This window comes from Anomaloglossus baeobatrachus, chromosome 1 (genome assembly GCF_048569485.1).
Source record: "Anomaloglossus baeobatrachus isolate aAnoBae1 chromosome 1, aAnoBae1.hap1, whole genome shotgun sequence".
Taxonomy (NCBI): Eukaryota; Metazoa; Chordata; class Amphibia; order Anura; family Aromobatidae; genus Anomaloglossus; species Anomaloglossus baeobatrachus.
Window position 1 is genome coordinate 668924087 of NC_134353.1, and position 23930 is coordinate 668948016.

Below are 23930 nucleotides of genomic sequence, written 5' to 3' on the forward strand. Positions count from 1 at the left end.
TCCTCAGTTTTAGCTTTGTGCGCAAGGAGGTCAGACACGCACGCATAGCTCCATTGTTTTAGTCAGCAGCAGCTGCTGACTATGTCGGATGGAAGAAAAGAGGGTCTATACAGACTCCCAGCATGCTCCCTTCTCACCCCACTTATGTCGGAGGTGTTTGTAAGGTTGAGGTACCCATTGCGGGTACGGCGGCAGGAGCCCACATGCTGATTCCTTCCCCATCCCTTTTTACAGGGCTCTGGGTGAAGTGGGATTTACCGGTCTCCAGGCACTGAGACCGTGCTCCATCTACAGCCCCTGGAGAAGATGCTGGATGGAGCGGAGTACATCAGGGACATGGCCCTGCTTCCTTAAGGTACTCTGTGTCCCCGTGTATTTGGCGCTCACACCGCAGCATGCTGGGTGTTGTAGTGCGCCGGGGGACATCAGCGCTGCGGCGCCTGTGCCATGGCCTCATTCAGCTTAGCTGAAGCAGGCACACTTAGGGGAATCGGCCGCGCCGGCCGCTGGGACTGCGGCACGGCTGGCACTTGTAGTGCGCCGGGGACTTCAGCGCGGCCTGCGCTTTTACGGCGGCCGCGCTGATAACTACAGTCCCCGGCTTTTGCGGCCTGCTTCCGTTCGTTCCCGCCCCCAGACCTGCCAGTCAGGAGAGGGGCGGGACGCTGCCCACGTCTAGACTCGGTCGCGCCGGCCGCTGGAACAGCGGCGCGGCTGGCACTTGTAGTGCGCCGGGGACTTCAGCGCGGCCCGCGCTTTTACGGCGGCCGCGCTGATAACTCGAGTCCCCGGCTTTTGCGGCCTGCTTTCGTTCGTTCCCGCCCCCAGACCTGCCAGTCAGGAGAGGGGCGGGACGCTGGCCAGTGCATCAGCGCTGAGGGCTGGAGTCGTTTTTACATACTCCAGCCCTCACAGTCAGCACAGAGGGGACACTGTTCCCGCACTTTTGTTGGGGAACTCCCACGGACCGCCCCTCTCCACATAAGCCGGCAGCCATTCTTGCCTACACGCTGAGCTGCAGAGGGGAGCCGGGGAGACCCAGACAAGGCATTCTGCAGCCTCTTACCCGCTGTTCAGCGGGCGGTAAGCAGCCCTCAGGGCTCACCCCCTCTTGTGCTCGTAGTATCTTAGTATTTTGTGGCTACAATTACTTGGTATTACATAGCGCTGGTCGCCCTTTGGCTATAGACTCTCTCACATGCAGAGAGCCAGCAGCATGTCGCCCGTAAAACGCAAGGGTGCCAAGGCACAGACATTATATGCTTCCTGCACCGCATGTGGGACTTTTCTACCGGCAGGCTCCACGGACCCCCATTGTGTGCAGTGCTCGGCCCCTGCGGCGCTTGCACAGTCGGGACCTCTGCTGGACGTGTCCCAGGGTGTACCACCTGTGAATGCTGTCCAGGTGACAGGAACTGAGTTTGCAGCTTTTGCTGACAGAATGTCTCTCACTATGTCGCAAATTCTTGACACATTGCGAGCTAGGCCTGTACTTCAGACCACGGACACTGTGCATGTATTGCCCCCTGGTCCCCCTCAGCTCCTAGCTCCGGGACGGGCATCTTCACCTCAGGGTGAAGACTCTGACTCGGACGATGGCCCCGGGCAGCCTAAGCGGGCTCGTTATGACGGGCCTTCACATTCATCTCAATGGTCTGGCTCCCAGCGGGATGAATCTATGGGTGATGAGGCGGACGTAACTGATCAGGATTCTGATCCTGGGACCGCTCTCAATTTAGATACACCAGATGGTGACGCCATAGTTAATGATCTTATATTTAACATCAATAAGATGTTGAATATTTCCCCACCAGCTCCTCCTGTAGAGGAGTCAGCTTCGCAGCACGAGAGGATCCATTTCAGATACCCTAAGCGTACATTAAGCACTTTTCTGGACCACGCTGACTTCAGAGACGCAATCCAGAAACCCCACGCTTATCCTGAAAGGCGTTTTCCTAAACGACTTAAAGATACACGCTACCCTTTTCCCTCTGAAGTGGTCAAGGGTTGGACCCAGTGTCCAAAAGTGGATCCTCCAATTTCCAGGCTTGCAGCTAGATCCTTGGTTGCTGTTGAAGATGGAGCGGCACTTAAAGATGCCACTGACAGGCAGATGGAGCTCTGGCTGAAATCCATCTATGAAGCGATTGGAGCGTCATTAGCGCCTTCTTTTGCGGCCGTATGGGCACTCCAAGCTATCACGGCCGGGCTTGCGCGAGTCGACTCAGTCACACGTGCATTTGCCCCGCAGGTAGCACCATTGACCTCGCAAATGGCGGCATTCGCGTCGTACGCGATTAATGCTGTTCTGGACGCTACAAGCCGCACGGCAGTGGCGTCAGCCAACTCAGTTGTTTTGCGTAGGGCTCTGTGGTTGAGACATTGGAAAGCAGATTCTCATTCTAAGAAGTGCTTAACCAATTTGCCTTTTTCTCGTGACCGATTGTTTGGAGAGCGTTTGGATGAAATCATCAAACACTCCAAGGGTAAGGACTCTTCCTTACCGCAACACAGACAAAACAAGCCCCAACAGAGGAGGGGTCAGTCTGGTTATCGGTCCTTTCGAGGACAGGGCAGGTCCCAATTCGCCTCGTCAAAAAAGACTCAAAAGGACCAGAGACGTTCAAATTCTTGGAGGTCTCAGTCACGCCCAAAAAGACCAGCCGGAGGAACCGTTGCCAAAACGACGTCCTCCTGACTTGCGGTCTCCGATGCCCACACCCGCGGTCGGTGGGAGGCTCTCCCACTTTGGCGACATTTGGCTAGCAAGCGTCAAGGACCGTTGGGTGAGAGATATTCTATCTCACGGGTACAGGATAGAGTTCAGTTCTCGTCCGCCAACTCGTTTCTTCCGAACTTCTCCACCACCAGACCGAGCCGATGCTCTGTTGCAGGCGGTGGCCGCTCTAAAGGCGGAAGGGGTGGTGACCTCCGTCCCTCTTCAGGAACAGGGTCACGGTTTTTACTCCAATCTGTTTGTGGTCCCAAAAAAGGACGGATCGTATCGTCCCGTCCTGGATCTGAAGTTGCTCAACAGACACGTAAAAGTCAGGAGGTTCCGGATGGAATCCCTACGCTCCGTCATAGCCTCAATGTCTCAGGGAGATTTTCTAGCATCAATAGACATCAAAGATGCGTATCTCCACGTGCCGATTGCACCAGAGCATCAGCGTTTCCTGCGTTTCGTCATACACGACGAGCACCTACAGTTCGTAGCGTTACCCTTCGGTCTGGCAACAGCCCCCCGGGTCTTCACCAAAGTCATGGCAGCAGTAGTAGCTGTTCTGCACTCGCAGGGTCACTCGGTCATCCCGTATCTAGACGACCTGCTTATAAAGGGATCCTCTCAAGAAGCATGCCAACACAGTCTGAAGGTGGCGCTAGACACTCTCCAGACTTTCGGGTGGATTATCAACTTTCCAAAGTCTCATCTAACCCCGACCCAATCTCTGACTTATCTTGGCATGGAGTTTCATACTCTATCAGCGATAGTGAGGCTTCCACTGGACAAGCAGTGCTCGCTACGGACTGGAGTGCAATCTCTCCTTCAGAGCCAGTCGCACTCACTGAGGCGCCTCATGCATTTCCTAGGAAAGATGGTAGCAGCAATGGAGGCAGTCCCGTTCGCGCAGTTTCATCTGCGCCCTCTCCAATGGGACATTCTGCGCCAATGGGATGGGAAATCGACGTCCCTCGACAGGACTGTCTCCCTCTCTCAGACTGCCAAGGACTCTCTACGTTGGTGGCTTCTCCCCAACTCATTGTCACAGGGAAAGTCGTTCCTTCCCCCGTCCTGGGCAGTGGTCACGACAGATGCGAGCCTATCAGGGTGGGGAGCGGTGTTTCTCCACCACAGGGCTCAGGGTACGTGGACTCAGGAAGAGTCCACCTTGCAGATCAATGTTCTGGAAATCAGAGCAATCTATCTTGCCCTGCGAGCCTTCCAACAATGGCTGGAAGGCAAGCAGATTCGGATTCAGTCGGACAATTCCACGGCGGTGGCGTACATCAACCACCAAGGGGGAACACGCAGTCGCCAAGCTTTTCAAGAAGTCCAGCGGATTTTGACGTGGGTGGAAAGCAGAGCGTCCACCATATCTGCAGTTCACATCCCAGGCGTGGAAAACTGGGAAGCGGACTTTCTCAGTCGCCAGGGCATGGACGCAGGAGAATGGTCCCTTCACCCGGACGTGTTTCAACAGATCTGTCGCCGCTGGGGGTCGCCGGACGTCGATCTGATGGCGTCACGGCACAACAACAAGGTCCCAGTTTTCATGGCACGGTCTCACGATCACCGAGCGCTGGCGGCAGACGCCTTGGTTCAGGATTGGTCGCAATTCCGACTCCCCTATGTGTTCCCACCTCTAGCATTGTTACCCAGAGTTCTCCGGAAAATCAAGTCCGACTGCCAGCGAGCCATACTCGTCGCTCCAAATTGGCCAAGAAGGTCGTGGTACCCGGATCTGTGGCATCTCACGGTAGGCCAACCGTGGGCACTACCAGACCGTCCAGATCTGCTGTCTCAAGGGCCGTTTTTCCATCTGAATTCTGCGGCCCTGAACCTGACTGTGTGGCCATTGAGTCCTGGATCCTAGCGGCCTCAGGTTTATCTCAGGGAGTTGTTGCCACAATGAGACAGGCTAGAAAACCATCCTCAGCTAAGATCTATCACAGGACGTGGAAGATATTCTTAGCGTGGTGCTTGGCTCAAGGGTTTTCTCCCTGGCCATTTGCATTGCCAATTTTTCTTTCCTTCCTGCAGTCTGGGTTGGAAAAAGGTTTGTCCCTTAGCTCGCTTAAGGGTCAAGTCTCCGCGTTATCCGTATTCTTTCAGAAGCGCTTGGCACAGCTTTCTAAAGTACGCACGTTTCTCCAAGGAGTTTGTCATATCGTTCCTCCTTACAGACGGCCATTGGAACCCTGGGATCTGAACAAGGTTCTCCTTGCTCTTCAAAAGCCGCCTTTCGAGCCCTTGAAAGAGGTTCCCCTTTCTCGGCTTTCACAAAAGGTAGTTTTTCTTGTAGCGGTCACATCTCTTCGAAGAGTGTCCGAGCTGGCGGCGTTATCTTGCAAATCTCCCTTCCTGGTGTTTCACCAAGACAAGGTAGTACTGCGTCCAATTCCAGAGTTTTCTCCCAAGGTGGTTTCTTCCTTTCATCTCAATCAGGATATCACTTTGCCATCTTTGTGTCCGCATCCAGTTCACCAATTTGAAAAGGGTTTACATCTGTTGGACCTGGTGAGAGCACTCAGGATTTACATTTCTCGCACGGCGCCTCTACGCCGTTCGGATGCGCTCTTTGTCCTAGTCGCTGGTCAGCATAAGGGATCGCAAGCTTCCAAATCCACCCTGGCGCGGTGGATCAAGGAACCAATTCTTCACACATACCGTTCTGCTGGGCTTCAGATTCCATCTGGACTGAAGGCCCATTCTACCAGAGCCGTTGGTGCGTCCTGGGCGTTGAGGCATCAGGCTACGGCTCAGCAAGTGTGCCAGGCGGCTACCTGGTCGAGTCTGCACACGTTTACCAAACACTATCAAGTGCATACCTACGCTTCGGCAGACGCCAGCCTAGGTAGACGGGTCCTTCAGGCGGCGGTGGCCCACCTGTAGGAAGAGGCTGTATGACAGCCCGTTCATGTGGTATCTTTTTACCCACCCAGGGACTGCTTTTGGACGTCCCACTGTCTGGGTCTCCCAATTAGGAGCGAAAAAGAAGAAGGGAATTTTGTTTACTTACCGTAAATTCCTTTTCTTCTAGCTCCAATTGGGAGACCCAGCACCCGCCCTATCTGTTTTTAGGGTTTCGTTTTTTCGGGTGCACATGTTGTTCACGTTGTTTCTTAAGTTCTCCGATCTAGTTATCGGATTGAATTTGTTTTTGAAACTGTTATTGGCTTTCCTCCTTCTTGCTTTGGTACTAAAACTGAGGAATCCGTACTCCTACGGGAGGGTGTATAGCCAGAAGGGGAGGGGCCTTACACTTTTAAGTGTAGTTCTTTGTGCGGCCTCCAGAGGCAGTAGCTATACACCCACTGTCTGGGTCTCCCAATTGGAGCTAGAAGAAAAGGAATTTACGGTAAGTAAACAAAATTCCCTTCTTTGCTACCTGTACCTCTTGTGCGGCTATGCTACCTGCAGGTTCCACCTACCCTCACTGTGAGCTATGCTCGGGCCCTGGGGCACTCGCTCAGCCGGAGCCTGAGGCACTGGGGGGACCCTCGGCCCAGGTAGAACCGCTGGCCCCCCCGTCCAGATGGCAGGGACAGAGTTTGCTGTTTTAGCTGACAAACTCTCTGAGTCACTTTCACAATCCATGACTCAGTCTATGGATAAATGGTCTGCTAAGATACTAGAGGCCTTGCAGTCCAGACCGGCACTTATACAGGCCCCGGGCACTGCGGGATCACCCCCAGGCCCCTCTCGGTCTGCGACGAAGCGTGCTCCTGGTGTGGCTTCTAGTTATTACGTGGAGGACTCTGGCACGGACCGCAGTCCCAGACCAGCTAAGCGGGCTCGCTTAGAATCTTCCCCGACTTCATCACGCTGTTAGGGGTCTCAGCTTGAGGACTCTCTAGAGGATGAGGCGGAGGTTGCAGCCCAGGACTCTGACCCTGACGTTGCTGTCAATCTTGATACACCTGAAGGGGACGCCATAGTAAATGACCTTATAGCGTCCATCAACCAGGTGCTAGATCTTTCTCCTCCTACTCCACTTGTAGCGGATTCGGCCTCACAACAGGAGAAACACCAGTTTAGGTTTCCTAAACGTACTCGGAGTGCTTTCTTCGATCACTCTAACTTTAGAGATGCTGTCCAGAAGCACAGGGCTTTCCCGGACAAGGGCTTTACTAAACGCCTTACTGACACACGTTACCCCTTCCCCTCTGACGTTGTTAAGGGTTGGGCTCAATGTCCCAAGGTGGATCCTCCAGTCTCTAGACTGGCGGCTAGATCCGTTGTAGCAGTGGCTGACGGTGCATCGTTCAAGGATGCCACGGACAGGCAGATAGAGCTCCTAATGAAATCCATCTATGAAGCCATAGGCGCGTCTTTTGCCCCAGCCTTTGCAGCAGTGTGGGCACTCCAGGCTATCTCAGCTTGTCTGTCTGAGATTAATGCGGTCACCCGTACCGCTGCGCCACAAGTAGCGTCTTTGACTTCTCAGGCGTCGGTATTTGCATCCTACGCCATGAATGCTGTCCTGGACTCGGCTAGCCGTACAGGGGTAGCATCCGCCAATTCGTTGGCAGTCCGCAGGGCCATGTGGCTACGCGAATGGAAGGCAGACTCTGCTTCCAAAAAGTTCTTGACCGGTTTGCCTTTTTCCGGCGACCGATTGTTTGGCGAGCGATTGGATGAAATTATTAAGCAATCCAAGGGAAAGGACTCCTCCTTACCCCAGCCCAAACCAAACAGACCTCAGCAACGGAAAGTTCAAGCGAGGTTTCGGTCCTTTCGGCCCTCAGCCAGAGCCCAATCATCCTCATCCAACAGGCCACAGAAGAGCCAGAGAAACTCTTCTGCATGGCGGTCTAAGTCACGTCCTCCAAAGACCGCCGGAGGCACCGTCTCCAAGGCGGCCTCTTCATGACTTTCGGCCTCCCCAAATCGCATCCTCGGTCGGTGGCAGGCTCTCCCGCTTTTGCGACGCCTGGTGGCCACATGTCCAAGACCGATGGGTGAGAGACATTCTGTCTCACGGTTACAGAATAGAGTTCAGCTCTCGTCCTCCGACTCGTTTTTTCAGAACATCTCCGCCCCCCGAGCGAACCGTTGCGCTTTTTCAGGCGGTGGACACTCTGAAGACAGAAGGAGTGGTGATCCCCGTTACCCTTCAGGAACGCGGTCGCGGTTTTTACTCCAACCTATTCGTGGTGCCAAAAAAGGACGGCTCGTTCCGTCCCGTTTTGGACCTCAAATTGCTCAACAGACATGTGAGAACCAGGCGGTTTCGCATGGAATCCCTCCGCTCTGTCATCGCTTCGATGTCCCAAGGAGACTTCCTAGCATCAATCGACATCAAAGATGCCTATCTCCATGTGCCGATCGCTCCACAGCATCAACGCTTCCTGCGTTTCGCCATTGGGGACGAACACCTTCAGTTTGTGGCACTGCCCTTTGGCCTGGCGACAGCCCCACGGGTCTTCACCAAGGTCATGGCATCCGTTGTGGCAGTCCTACACTCTCAGGGCCACTCGGTGATCCCGTACCTAGACGATCTCCTAGTCAAGGCACCCTCCCGGGTGGCTTGTCAACACAGTCTGACCGTTGCTCTGGAGACTCTCCAGACGTTAGGGTGGATCATCAATTTCCCAAAGTCAAAATTGACTCCGACCCAGTCACTGACGTTACCTCGGGATGGAGTTTCATACTCTCTCAGCGATAGTCAAGCTACCGCTGGACAAACAGCGGTCGCTGCAAACAGGGGTGCAATCCCTCCTTCGGGCTCAGTCGCACCCCTTGAGGCGCCTCATGCACTTCCTGGGGAAGATGGTGGCAGCAATGGAGGCAGTTCCCTTTGCGCAATTTCATCTGCGTCCACTCCAATGGGACATTCTCCGCAAATGGGACAAGAGGTCGACGTCCTTAGACAGGAACGTCTCTCTTTCTCTGGCAGCCAAGACCTCTCTTCAGTGGTGGCTTCTCCCCACTTCTCTGTCGAAAGGAAAATCCTTCCTGCCCCCATCCTGGGCTGTGGTCACGACGGACGCGAACCTGTCAGGATGGGGAGCGGTTTTTCTGCACCACAAAGCTCAGGGAACCTGGACTCCGACAGAGTCCTCCCTTCAGATCAATGTTCTGGAGATAAGGGCAGTGTATCTAGCCCTAAAGGCGTTCCATCGGTGGCTGGAGGGCAGGCAGATCCGCGTACAGTCGGACAACGCCACGGCGGTCGCGTACATCAACCACCAGGGCGGCACTCACAGTCATCAAGCCTTCCAAGAAGTCCGGCGGATTCTGCTGTGGGCGGAGGCCACAGCCTCCACCATCTCCGCGGTTCACATCCCGGGCGTAGAAAACTGGGAAGCAGACTTTCTCAGTCGCCAGGGCATGGACGCGGGGGAATGGTCTCTCCACCCGGACGTGTTTCAAGAGATCTGTTGCCGCTGGGGAACGCCGGACGTCGATCTCATGGCGTCTCGGCACAACAACAAAGTCCCGGCATTCATGGCACGGTCTCAGGACCACAGAGCTCTGGCGGCGGACGCCTTAGTTCAGGATTGGTCGCAGTTTCAACTGCCTTATGTATTCCCTCCTCTGGCAATGCTGCCCAGAGTGTTGCGCAAGATCAGGTCCGACTGCCGCCGCGCCATTCTCGTCGCTCCAGATTGGCCGAGGCGGTCGTGGTACCCGGATCTGTGGCACCTCACGGTGGGTCAACCGTGGGCGCTCCCAGATCGACCAGACTTGCTGTCTCAAGGGCCTTTTTTCCATCTGAATTCTGCGGCCCTCAACCTGACTGTGTGGCCATTGAGTCCTGGCTCCTAGCGTCCTCAGGGTTATCTCAAGATGTTATTGCCACTATGAGACAGGCCAGGAAACCAACGTCAGCCAAGATCTATCACAGAGCTTGGAAGATCTTCTTAGCCTGGTGCTCTGATAAGGGATTTACCCCCTGGCCGTTTGCCTTACCCACGTTTCTTTCCTTCCTCCAATCCGGATTGGACAAGGGTTTGTCTCTCGGCTCTCTCAAGGGACAAGTATCGGCGCTTTCCGTGTTTTTTCAAAAGCGTCTAGCCAGGCTTCCGCAGGTCCGCACGTTCCTGCAGGGAGTTTGCCACATAGTCCCACCTTACAAGCGTCCGCTGGAACCCTGGGATCTCAACATGGTTCTACGGGCTCTTCAAAAACCACCCTTTGAGCCGCTGCGGGATGTCTCTCTATCACGTCTTTCGCAGAAGGTGGCATTTCTAGTGGCGGTTACATCACTCCGAAGAGTGTCAGAGCTTGCAGCGCTGTCATGCAAAGCCCCTTTCCTGGTATTTCACCAGGATAAGGTGGTTCTGCGTCCGGTCCCGGACTTTCTCCCTAAGGTGGTATCCCCATTTCATCTCAATCAGGATATCTCCTTACCTTCATTTTGCCCTCATCCAATTCACCAATGTGAAAAGGATTTGCATTTGTTAGATCTAGTGAGAGCACTCCGGATCTACGTGTCTCGCACGGCGCCACTGCGCCGTTCTGATGCGATCTTTGTCCTTGTCGCTGGCCAGCGTAAAGGGTCGCAAGCGTCCAAGTCAACCTTGGCTCGGTGGATCAAGGAACCGATTTTTGAAGCCTACCGTTCTTCTGGGCTTCCGATTCCTTCAGGGCTGAAAGCCCATTCTACCAGAGCCGTGGGTGCATCCTGGGCATTGCGGCACCAGGCTACGGCTCTGCAGGTGTGTCAGGCGGCTACCTGGTCTAGTCTGCACACTTTCACGAAACACTATCAGGTGCATGCCTATGCTTCGGCAGATACCAGCCTAGGTAGGCGAGTCCTTCAGGCGGCGGTTGCCCACCTGTAAGAGGGGGCCGTTTTTTCGGCTCTTTTTATCGAGGTATTCTTTTACCCACCCAGGGACTGCTTTTGGACGTCCCAATTGTCTGGGTCTCCCAATGGAGCGACAAAGAAGAAGCGAATTTTGTTTACTTACCGTAAATTCCTTTTCTTCTAGCTCCTATTGGGAGACCCAGCACCCACCCCTGTTCCCTTCGGGCTGTTTGTTCTTTTGTGTACACATGTTGTTCATGTTGAATTGTTCTTTTGGTTCGTGGTTCAGTTCTCCGAAGATCCTTCGGATTGAATTTACCTTAGACCAATTTATAAGTTTCCTCCTTCCTGCTTTGGCACCAAAACTGATGGGCCCGTGATGCACGGGAGGGTGTATAGGCAGAGGGGAGGGGTTACACTTTTTAAAGTGTAATACTTTGTGTGGCCTCCGGAGGCAGAAGCTATACACCCAATTGTCTGGGTCTCCCAATAGGAGCTAGAAGAAAAGGAATTTACGGTAAGTAAACAAAATTCCCTTCTTCCTAAAAACCTAACTTAAAACAATCCATTCAAGGTCTTAGGCCTTCATAAACTCTATTCTTTTATTTTCTACTTATTTCCATATTTTACTTTTAACTTTTAGGTAACCTAATTCATCTAGGACATCTGACAGAGAAAGTTTTAGAAGAAGAGACAGGACACTTTGTGCGTGTGCTGACACAGATGTTATCCTACTGCCAAAAGTATGTGTCTCAGAAGAAATCCAACCTTACACATTGGCATCCTGTTTTAGGCTGGTTCTCCCAAACTGTAGATTATGGGTAAGTTTTCACTTCTGTTACCATGCTTTCATAAGAATGGTCCTACTTTCAAAATTCTCCTCTACCCTTATTATTCATCTTATTGTCCCAAATCCAAGTCCCAGCACCCTCAGCAAACTGCTAACTTTGCCTGGAGACCCCTTGGTCGGCCAGACATGGGCAGCCTTGCATCCAATCCAAGGACAATCTGGTCCACCAAAATGGAGACATCTTTCTACATGATTTTTCTTTGAGGCTACCCTTAATATGTTCTTCTAGGACATATAGACAGGAGCTTTATTTCTTAAACAACCCCCTTTAAGACTTTTTGTAGTATTTTGAACCTGAACCCTTTTTCATTTAAGTAAACCCCATGCATGCATTCATGACATTGAAGTCACTTGGAGTCATGTTGATCTGTCATATTGTTTGAAGGTGTGAAACCCTTTTCTATCACCTTGATCTCTCTAATGTCTTTACCTCTCCTCTTAGGGTACCGTCACACTTTAGCGACGCTCCAGTGATCCCACCAGCGATCTGACCTGGTCAGGATCGCTGGTGCGTCGCTACATGGTCGCTGGTGAGCTGTCAATCAGGCAGATCTTCCCAGTGACCAGTGACCAGCGACGCGTCGAAGCGATGCTGCGCTTGGTAACTAAGGTATATATCAGGTAACCAAGCGCTTGGTTACCCGATATTTACCTTGGTTACCAGCGTACACCGCTTAGCGCTAGCTCCCTGCACTCTTAGCCAGAGTACACATCGGGTTAATAAGCAAACCGCTTTGCTTATTTACCCGATGTGTACTGCGGCTACGTGTGCATGGCGCCACTGGCAGCCTGAGAGCGGCGGACGCTAGTAACCAAGGTAAATATCGGGTAACCAAGCAAAGCACTTTGCTGGTTACCAGATATTTACCTTTGTTACAACTTACCGCAGGCTGCCAGACGCTGGCTCCCTGCTCCCCTGCACATTCAGATCGTTGCTCTCTCGCTGTCAAACACAGCGATGTGTGCTTCACAGCGGGAGAGCAACGTCCAAAAAATGAACCAGCACTGTGTGTAATGAGCAGCGATTTCACAGCAGGGGCCAGATGGCTGCTCAGTGTCACACAGCGAGATCGCTAATGAGGTCACTGGTGCGTGCGATCTCGCTATGTGAGAAGTACCCCTTATTCTCCTAAATCACTCTCTTATCTCTGCTCTATATCTTTATTATTTCTGTTGCCTCTCTAAATTTGCCATTTTCTCCTTAATTGCTTTCCAGTCTTAATGAATCGATGCCATTACTTACCAAGCAGCTTCAACATTTGTGGGGTGTTCATATGATCCGCATCTTGTTCCGGGAAGTCCTCAGTAAGAAATTGGCAGAAAATCAAGATGTGTCGGTTGTAACCTCCCCGAGCTCCTCTCCACAGAACAATCTTCCAATGAAAAGTGAGTTGTTTGAAGTGGAGCAGGTTTACATGCATGCAGTGATGTGCTTCTGATAGTTGGATCTTATTTTTGTCTTCCATGTTTACATTTGATTTCAATTTTTTCAGATAAAAAATAATTATTAGATTAAATTTGACATTTCTTCTCTGGATGTATCCTTACAGACCTGTTTAAAAGGGCATTCCAGAAATCTGCCTCTGTTCGTCACATATTGAAACCAATTGGTGGTAAAAGAGTCGACTCTCAAGAGGTGCAAAAAGTCTGCAATATCTGTGTGTTGTACCAAACTGCACTCACTACGCTCACTCAGATCCGTCTACAGATTCTTACTGGTACGTGCTATGCTTGTAACTGTGTGTTCACTGCTTTTCTTTAGACAGAATCTGTCAAATATGTTTAACTATATTGACCCCTGGTGAGGCCCCAACAGACTTCTGACATCATGTGTTGGCAGCTTATATCACTGTGTAGATCTTGTACTTTCTCTAGGTTTAACCTACTTGGATGATCTTCTGCCCAAGCTGTGGGCTTTCATCTGTGAACTTGGACCTCAAGGAGGGCTGAAACTTTTTCTTGAGTGCTTGAGCAATGACACTGAGGAGTCCCGCAGGCTCTTGGCCATGCTCGTCCTTTTCTGTGACTGCTCCAGGCACCTAATTACGTAAGTGTCTAATATTCAGTTTATTGATAGACTATCACAATACTTTGGTCATAGTTTTATTGATTGACACACCACAACAGGAAAAACCTTGTCGAGGATCATGAATGTTATTAAATACTGTATTTCTTGTTGAGAGTCGCATTGTTCATAGCTTTAGTGTGTTTCCTTGTCAGGATTCTAGATGATATTGAGGTGTACGAGGAGCAAATATCCTTCAAACTGGAAGAACTTGTGACGATATCTGCATTTCTCAATTGCTTTGTGTTCAAGATGGTCTGGGATGGCCTTCTAGGTAAGGCACTAGGAGCATTCATTTCAATGAGTGCAATTCTGTTACTAGTACTTACTCTAAAGAGATCAATTTCATGTTCAGAGTTTGCTCTCTTTGAGCCATTACAGAGTGTTTTCTCTGGAAAATATACTCCATGTTTCCAAAATGTAAGGCATCTCATATATTACAGTTTTCATGCTACCCTGTTGTAAGACACAGGGGCCATTCTTGTTCATAGTCTTTGTGTTGTATTGCAACGTAGCACTATTCACTGAAAATTAATATGTCAGGTTAACGGGAACCTGTGAGGTACTGTATGCACCCATAACCAAGAGCAGTTCTGGGTGCATTTTTCTAGTCCCTGCCTAGCAGTCCCGACCTATAGTAGAATAGATAAAGGGAACTTTAGCCCCTTCACGGCCTTTGACGGATCTATCCGTCATGGAGCGTGTGAGGTTAGTCCCCGCCCCCTGCCGCCGGCAGGATGCGGCGATTCGCGCACATATCAGCTGGTTTTAACAGCTGACATGGGTGCCTGCATGTTCCGAATGGAATTGCATTCCACCCAGAACATTTAACCCCTTACATCTCACTGCCAAAGTCTGGCAGTGAGATGTATATGCGCGCGGCCGTGATTTTTACTTACCGCCGCCCCCACCGGAAGTCACGTGCGCAATCACGTGAATTTCGGCGGTTGCCATGGTAGCACAGGGTCATGTGATGACGCCTGTAGCTAACATGACTCACTTCCTTTCAATGCCAGAATACAGCCGGCATTGAAAGTAAAGCCGTCACTGAGCCATAGATCCTGAAAAATGAGAACGCTACGGGTTTCGGAAAATGGCGCAAAACGTGCGCCACTTTTACTGGACAAACTTGTGATTTTTTTTTAACCCTTTAGATACAAGTAAACCTATAAATGTTTGGTGTCTACAAACTCGCACTGACCTGAGGCATCACACCCACACATCAGTTTTACCATATAGTGAACACGGTGAATAAAATATCCCAAAAACTATTGTACAATCACACTTTTTTTTGCAATTTTTCCGCACTTGGAATTTTTTTGCCGTTTTCCAGTACACTATATGGTAAAACTTATGGTTTCTTTTAAAAGTACAACTCGTCCCGCAAAAAACAAGCTTTCATATGGCAAGATTGACGGAAAAATAAAAAAGTTACGGCTCTCTGAAGAAGGGGAGCAAAAAACAAAAACGCAAAAACGGAAAGTGTCCGGGGGCTGAAGGGGTTAGAAAAAATATTTTTATAGATCCTTTATGATATGCGAATGAGGCCAGTGACTAGTCGCAACGGCGTTACTTCCCTTGGCTAGTCGGCCCCCTTAGCATATAAGCACGCCCCTGTGGGCATGCTAACATGCTAATGAATGCGTAGTGTCAGAGGTATGGTCGCTCACCTCTCTGCTGTCACCACAGCCAACGCTGGTTTTCATCTCGGTGCGCCTGATCAGAAATCCACCAGACTTCCAGTCATGTGCACTATGAAACCGGGTATACGCGTCCCAGCTTCAAACTGATGTAGTGCGCATGACTGACTGTCTGGGGACTTCTGTTTATGCGCACTGACCTTAAGCCCGGCGTTCTGCGGCAGTGCAATGGACACGGGTACGCTGTCACTGCCGTTAATGACGCTAGGTAATATCCATTGAATAGCATGTTAGCACACCCCTGTGGGCATGCTTACATGCTAAGAGGGCAGAATGAGTTAGGTAACTAACACCCTTGCGACTAGTCACTGCTCTCATAGCATATCATAAAGGTTCTGTAAAAATACTTTTCTCTGACGCCTCATTGGGGGACACAGGACCATGGTTGTTATGCTGCTTATCCATAGGAGGATACTAAGTAGATGCAAAGATGTTAGATCCTCCCCTGCAGTATACACCCCCTGGCCCAGCCAGGCTACTTCAGTTTTAGTTTAGTGTCTATAGGAGGCACATCTTTGCAGACTACTCCAGCAAGAATTTTTTGTTTTTAGAGGGTGATGGTTCCTTCAGGGACCGATTTCCCAAAACCATCAACAGGCGGGAACGCGGAGTGTCGCCTCCCCGTACCCCCTCCTGCGACGCTGGATCCTGGGCTGTTACTCACTGGATGACAGGTCTCATGTCACTGATTTTCCAGAGCCCAGAGCAGATGAAAACTTCCTCAGTCCCTCTGGCAGGCTCTGAGTTGATACATGCTCCGCACCAGCGTGACCAGACTGCCATCTCCACAGGAGCTGAGGTGAGATCATTCCGATTTTTCCAGAGTCCAGAGCACATGAAAAACTTCCTCAGTCCCTCTTGCAGGCTCTGAGTTGATACACGCTCCGCACCAGTGTGACCAGGCAGCAGGCATCAGACTGCCATCTCCACAGGAGTTGGGGTGAGATCCTTCTGATTTTTCCAGAGTCCAGAGCACATGAAAAACTTCCTCAGTCCCTCTTGCAGGCTCTGAGTTGATACACGCTCCGCACCAGTGTGACCAGGCAGCAGGCATCAGACTGCCATCTCCACAGGAGTTGGGGTGAGATCCTTCTGATTTTTCCAGAGTCCAGAGCACATGAAAAACTTCCTCAGTCCCTCTGGCAGGGTCTGAGTTGATACACACTCTGTGACCGGGCACACCAGACAGGAATTGGAGCAAAGGTCACACTGACTGGATTGGGCTGATTGCAGGCTCCTGCATAGCATTCCACCTGTGGCGGGGGGAGGGGACAGCCCCCAGGACTCAGTGCACCCGCAGCTGCGGTACACTTAGAGTTTTTTCTGTCCACCATTGTTGTGCAGGGCTGGAAGGGGGAAGGGGAGTCCCTTCCCACCATTTTTTTTTGTTTATTATATTTTCTCATGCCTTCTTGTCAGAGCTAAGCCCCATCCCCTCCGACACTCGATAAACCACGCCCCCTCACGAAAGCACGCGTAACCCTCTTCACACAGGATCTGCAGAGCATTGCTCCCTCTTGTTGTGATCAGAGCCTGTGGGCGTCTCTCAGAGCTGGCTTCCTTCTTCCCACAGGAACTGGGACACAGGAGCAGGGGGGGGAAAGGGCCATCAGGTTCTGGGTGAGTTATATCCTCACTTGCACATTAGCTGTGCAGAGCATTGCTCCCTCATTACAATCAGAGTTTGTGGCTCATCAGCCAGAGGCTGCAGTCACATGTTTTATGCCCTGCACAACTACAGCAACAACTATAAGACTTTTAATGCATGCTGCCACGCTGAGCTACTAGGGGATGATAGCACCTCTTCCTTCTGTGAGTCCGGTGCCCCTGTAGCTCCCCCCTGCCACCATCGCAGCAACAGCTGCCAGCCCAGAGCCTATGGCTCCCAGTCCCCCGAAATGGGCAGAGTTCCCAGAACCTGGGCTGGCTATGCAACATCGTCCTCACACCCCTCTGAGCCCCTGGACAGAATGCAGCCTGATGACACCTCTATAGAGGGTCCTTCTGATAAGAATCAGCCCTCTGCTTCACTGGTTGCAGATCAGAAAAAGGGCATGACCCCCATGGTTCTCCCTCTGGGGTACACAGATGGGGTTCTCCCACGTGTTCCGCGGTCTCTGAGGAGCCGGAGGAAGGGAATGATGTTTGTACCGGGATGATTCCTTGGTTTCAACCTCCCCGAGCGATCAAGCTGCGAAGGACTCCCTTATTGCAGCAATCAACCAAAACTCTGCATATGGAAGATCTCCCATTCACTATTGACCCTGCGGTCTCCTTTAAAAGGGTGAAGAAACCTCAAAAAAAACAACAACTTTTTTGACGCCGCTTCGGTATTTGTAAACTCATGGAGTCCCGGTACCCCTTTGGCTTAGCTGTCTCTAAGGGCTGGGCCGATCCGGCCTCGGTGGACCCTCACCTGGCTTCCGCCTGCCTGAAGGACCCTCCTGTCTTTTACTTGATGGATCCTCCTTCAAGGACCCGACGGACAGACAAGTGGAGCAGCTCGATCGCTCCGCCTTGAGGCTGCGGGTCCCTCTCCCCTTCCGTGTGGGTCGCACAGGCACCAGGACTACCAGTTTCCCTCAGACCCTCACAGATGTAACAGTTCACATTGCTGCTGCGGCAGAGTACCTCATGCAGGCCTCCCTTGACGCTGCTACCTGCGCAGTTATTGCCGCCTCAAATACCATAGCCATCTGTAAGGCCCTCTGGTTCTGATATTGGAGAGCGGACTCTGTCTCTAAGAAGCCTTTCACAGTACTCCTTTCCAGACCGATGGTTTGCCAATCGTCTGGACAGGCTCTTTTTTTGTCTGACGCCACGGGAGGAAAAGAGTACCTCCCTCCCCCAACTCTAGCCCAGGATGTTTTTTACTAGACATGCAGGGCCCGACCTTCTCAGCCCTCCCTGAGTCCACCTCGTCCTGGCAGTCTAGACAAAGACAGAGGAGTCTCGTCCTCCTCCATCTGGGCTGCCGCCTCAGACCCCAAATGGGTGCGATACCTTGTGTCTTCTGGTTACCACATTGAATTCCGAACCCGATCCCCTGGTCAGTTTTTTCTCTCAAACCCCCCCAAAGGCTCCAAAACACCGCGAGGCCTTCTCCTCAGCGATCCACTCCCGCCAAACGGCGGGGGTGATGGTACCTGTTCCGGACGGCGAGAGGTTCAAGGCCTTCTATTCCAACCTTTCGTGGTCCCCAAAAAAGGACGGGTCAGTTCGAGCCATCCTGGACTGAGCAAACATGTGCACGTAAGGAGATTCAGAATGGAATTCCTAGGGTCCATTTTTACCTTTATGGTCGAAGGAGAATTCCTTGCCTCCCTAGCTATCAGGGACGCGTACCTGCACATACCCATCGCTCCAGCTCACCAAAAGTTCCTCCACTTCGCTGTTCAGGACTTCTTTTTTTTTTTTCATTTGTGGCCCTACCCTCGGTTCTGCCACAGCACCAAGGGTCTTAACAAAGGTCATGGCGGACGCCATGAGTGCCCTTCATGCCAAGAGAGTGGCTGTTCTGCCTTGCTTGGATGACCTCCTCATCAAGGGCTCAACCAGCGTCCGGATCTCTGTGGGCACCCTATCCCGCTTAGGGCAGCTTCTGACTCCAGTCAAATCATCCCCGGTCCAGTCAAAATCCGTCACCTCCCTGGGCATGTCCCTGGACACCCTTCGGGGCTTTATATTTCTCCCTCAAGACAAGGCGACCGCTCTACAACAAGCGGTACACTGCCTTCTACATACTCCTCTCGCTCCATACGATTCAGTATGAGAGTGCTAGGTAGGATAGCGGCGGCTATAGAGTCAGTGCTGCTCGCTTAGCCACACCACCGCCCACTGCAGCTTGCGCTTCTAGCTGCCTGGGACAAGAGCCCTTTTTCCTTGGACGAACTTTTCATCTGACACCTTCAGTCAGGTATGCGCTTTGCTGGTGGCTTCAGTCCTCTTCCATATCGAGAGGGAGTTTTTCTTCCCCAAGTGGACTGGCTACTCCTGACTACGGACGCCAGCCTCTTAGTCAAGTGGACTGGCTCCACACTGCTTGGGGACGTTGGACGCCCCAGGAGTCTTCCCTTCCCAGAAATCATCCTGAAAATCAGCGTGATCTTTCTCGCGCTCAGGTCATTCCCCCCTTCTGCTAGCAGGTCGTTTGATTCGGGTCCAATTGGACAATGCAACAGCTGTGGCCTAGATCAATCTGCAGGGAAGTACCAGCAGCAAGACAGCTTATCTCAAGGTCCTCAGGATCCTCACCTGGGCCGAATCGACGGGGGTCTGTGTTTTCAGCGTTACACATACCGGGAGTAGAAAACTGGGTGGCGGACCTTCTAAGTCACCAAGGCCTGGCCGCCGGAGAGTGGTTTCTCCACCCAGAAGTGTTCCCACACATCTGCACTCGTTGGGGTACACCAGACATGGATCTAATGGCCTCAAGGTTGAACGCAAAGGTACCCGCGTTCTTAGCCAGGTCACGTGATCCACAGTCCATCGGCGCGGATGCTCTAGTCTCCTGAAGTCGCTTCCGTCTACCTTACATGTTTTTCGCCTCTGCCCCTGCTGCCGCGAGTGATCAGGAAGATCAAGGCAGAAGGAGTCCCGGTGACACTAATAGCGCCGGACTAGCCCAGGTGCGCCTGGTATGCCGAATTAGTACAATTGCTTATGGCGCCTCGTAAGCATCCCAGACCTGCTGACCCAAGGGCCCATTTCCCATCAGAACTCCAGAGCCCTGAAGCTTACGGCCTGGCCATTGAGACCTGGACTTTAAAAAGAGCGAGATTCTCTCCCGTGGTCATCTCCACCATGTACAGTGCCCGAAAGCCGGCCTTCATCCCGTATTTACCACCGTACGTGGAAAACTTTCCTTTCCCAGTGCAGGGAATCTAATGTCCAACCTATGCCTCTGGCGATCCCCAAAATTTTTGATTTTATTTTTGCAGTCGGGTTGCAAAAGGGGTTGGCCCTCAGCTCCCTTAAGGGGCAGGTTTCATCTCTCTCAATATTCTATCAATACCGCCTAGCTTGCAATCCGCAAGTCTAGACTTTCCTCAAGGGCGTTTCCCATCTAATTCCCCCGCACTAACAGTCGCTGGACCCATGGGACCTCAATCTCGTTTTGGACGGTATCCAGAGGTCCTCCTTTGAACCTTTTAAGGAATCTTCTCTTGCTCTTCTCTCCTGGAAGGTAACATTCTTAGTGGCGATTACGTCCATCAGACACGTTTCAGAACTGGCAGCACTCTCTTGCTGCGAACCCTTTCTGATCTTTCATCAGGACAAGGTGGTTCTACGCCTCCTTCCAGATTTTCTTCCGAAGGTTACTTCCCCGTTTCATATGAACGAGGACATTGTTCTGCCTTTCTTTTGTCCACCCAGTCCATAGGGTGGAAAGGTTCCTATATTCGCTAGACCTTGTGAGGGCTCTCAGATATTACGTACCCAGGACAGCCCCTTTAGGAACATGGACTACTTGTTTGTCATTCCTGAAAGTTCTAAGAAAGGAGACGCAGCTTCATAGGCAACGCTGGTGTCGCGGGCGGGGAGGACGCGGCCGCTGCTGCGCGCTAGCTAACGCTCGAGTCCGGCGCTGCTGCGGCTGCTGCTGCGGATGCTGCTGCTCGGTGGCTCAAGCGGTGGGCCGGATCCGGGTACTCGAGCGGCGCTCCTCGCCCGTGAGTGAAAGGGGTGGTTGGTTTGGGGGATTTAGTCCGTGACGCCACCCACGGGTTGTGGTGATGATGGTCACCACCGCTGCTGATGGCGGGGATTCCGGGAGCGATGGTAGGGAGCAGCTGGGATGTTGTTTTCCCTCTCCGTGGGTAGGGGTCGGTGGTCCCGGGGCCCGGTGATGTGATGGGGAGGTAGGGTTAATGAGGTGCAGGGTTGCAGGGACAGCGCGGCGCGGTGCCGGATGGCACGGATGTACTCACTCAGTAAGAGATGCACAAAGTCCTCGGTAAACCAAACGGCTGGATGGACGGGTCCCGCAGCCGGCTGCAGTGTCTCTCCCCGGACAGGTGATGGCGGCTTTCTTTCCCTGCACCTTGATGTACTTGTTTGACTACGATGGATCCCCAACAGTAGTCCGCTCCCCAGTGTATGGTTGCCGGAGGAGCCCGTTTGCCAGCAGGCGCTGCCCCTTGGGTCTCTAGCCTTAGGCGGTAGCTGTATACCCTCATGGTGTGGGCGGTTGCCTTCTATCGGGTCTTTGGCTGTTAGGAAACCCCTGGGGTTCCGGTCACACTCGGATTTGACTACTGTCGGCGGCTCCAAGCCTGGTCGGGGTCCGATGGCCCTGCCTGTGTGTGCTGGCTTCACTTCGCTCCCCGGTCGGTACCGACGGGCCAACGCCTGACCCCGGTCCTACGGTTCCGCATTGCTTCACCACTCCTGCAGACGGCCACCACCGTCTGCCAACCTTGCTGTCAGTGCCTGGGCCACAAACCCAGACACACAAATGTTTACTCCTCACACTTCAAACTCCAAATTCGTTCTGTCACTTTTCCCGCCTCCAGGCCTGTGAACTCCTCGGTGGGTGGGGCCAACCGCTTGGCTCCGCCCCACCTGGTGTGGACATCAGACACTGGAGGGAGGCAACAAGGGTTTTGTGTTTGGCTAATGTTACTGTCTAATGGGGGTGGGGGTGTTTGTGTGTTACCTGTGACGACCTGGCTAGTCCAGGGCGCCACACTGGCTCGCTGGATTCTCTCTGCGATCCAGGAGGTCTACCGCTCGCAACTCAAGCCCATTCCTAGTAAGCTGTGGATTCATTCCACGCGAGCAATTGGCGCCTCTTGGGGCCATTAGGCATCAGGCTTCAGTGGAACAGGGGTGTAAGGCTGCGACCTGGTCTTGCCTACGTACTGTTTCAAAGCATTACCGAGTCCATACCCAGGCTTCGGCTGAGGCGAAACTAGGTAGGAAAATTCTGCAAACGATAATGGAGCACCTATCTCAGTAGGCGTTCCTGGCTATCTGGGACTGGTTCCTAGTCCTTGGGTTGCGTTGTTTGTTTACCCACCCAGGGACTGCTTTAGGACGTCCCATGGTCCTGTGTCCCCCCCAATGAGGCGTCAGAGAAAAACGGATTTTTTGTGTACTCACCGTAAAATCGTTTTCTCTTAGCCGTCATTGAGGGACACAGCACCCTCCCTGTTGCCCTGTTGGGCCTTAGCTTTTTTCTCTCCCTGTACTTTTTTTGTTATGAGTATTCCACTCACGTTTTTTGTTACTTGTTCTCCTACTGCTTGTGTACTAAAACTGAAGTAGCCTGGCTGGGCCAGGGGGTGTATACTGCAGGGGGAGGAGCTAACATCTTTGCATCTACTTAGTGTCCTCCTATGGATAAGCAGCATAACACCCATGGTCCTGTGTCCCCCAATGATGGCTAAGAAAAAACGATTTTACGGTGAGTACCCAAAAATCCGTTTTTCTTCGGCGCTCCATTGGGAGACCCAGACGATTGGGTGTATAGCTACTGCCTCCGGAGGCCACACAAAGCATTACACTAAAAAAGTGTAAGGCCCCTCCCCTTCTGGCTATACACCCCCCGTGGGATCACGGCTGCTCAGTTTTCAAGCTTTTGTGCGAAGGAGGTCAGACATCCACGCATAGCTCCCACTGTTTAGTCCAGCAGTAGCTGCTGACTATATCGGATGGAAGAAAAGAGGGCCCATACTAAAGGGCCCCCAGCATGCTCCCTTCTCACCCCACTTTTGTCGGGTGTTTGTTAAGGTTGAGGTACCCATTGCGGGTACGGGAGGCTGGAGCCCACATGCTGTTTTCCTTCCCCATCCCCCTGAAGGGCTCTGGTGAAGTGGGATCTTACCGGCCTCCAGACTCTGAGGCCGGGCTCCATCCACAGACCCGGAGATCCTGCTGGATACGGAGCTGGGTACCATCAGGGACAAGGCCCTGCAACATTCAGGTACTCTGTGTCCCCGTGCAGACAGGCACAGACACACTCCAGCGTTGCTGGGTGTTCTAGTGCGCCGGGGACAGTAGCGCTGTGCGCCTGGGTTTTACTCACTGCAGCTTAGCTGAGTGAGTTTATGTGGGGAACTACCGCGCCGGCCGCCATGGAGACAGCGGCGCGGCTGAGACTTGTGGTGCGCCGGGGACTTCGCGCCGACCGTGCTTTTACGACGGCAGCGCTGATTAATCTAGTCCCCCGGCTTCTGCGGCCTAGTTACGTTCGTTCCCGCCCCCAGCCCTGTCAGTCAGGGCAGGGGAGAGACGCTGTACAGTAGTCAGCGCCGAGGGCTGGAGTCTTATTTACATACTCCAGCCCTCTCACTGGGCACAGTGGGACGCCAGTTCCCGCTCTTTGTCTGCAGCACGCCCACGGCCCGCCCCTCTTCACAGGACGCCGGCAGCCATTCCTGCACGCAGTCTGAGCTGGAGAACGGACATAGCCCTGGGAGACCCAGACAGGGGATTCTGGCGACCACACAACCGCTATTAAGCGGGTGGTAAGCAGCACCTAAGTGCTGACCCCACTAGTGCCACAGTGTTGTTTTGTGTACTTTTGTTTGTACATATATATATATATATATTGCACTGTACGGTCGCTTCTTGGCTTATACCCCTATATTGCTCTGAGGAGACAACAGCATGTCATCCGCAAAAAGCAAGGGTGCCAAGGCACGGGCTTTATATACTGCCTGTACCGCGTGTGGGGCTGATCTACCGGCAGGTTCCACTGACCCCCATTGTGTGCAATGTTCGGTCCCTGTGCCACTTCGTCAGCCGGAGTCTATGCTAGTAGTGGCCCAGGCAGAGACGCCTGTGAACCCTGCCCCGGTGACGGGGACAGAGTTTGCAGTTTTTGCTGATAA

At 52.5% G+C, this 23930-nt stretch overlaps 1 protein-coding gene across 1 annotated transcript in view; it reads left to right on the forward strand.

The window, feature by feature from the left end:
* The window catches only part of UBE3B (ubiquitin protein ligase E3B), a 164943-nt gene that overhangs the window by 65124 nt on the left and 75889 nt on the right, over nt 1-23930 (forward strand). The window contains exons 11-15 of the mRNA XM_075320039.1: nt 11122-11299; nt 12545-12714; nt 12879-13046; nt 13204-13375; nt 13549-13667. Coding sequence (XP_075176154.1) covers nt 11122-11299; nt 12545-12714; nt 12879-13046; nt 13204-13375; nt 13549-13667 — 807 coding nt within the window. The remainder of the gene's footprint in view (nt 1-11121; nt 11300-12544; nt 12715-12878; nt 13047-13203; nt 13376-13548; nt 13668-23930) is intronic.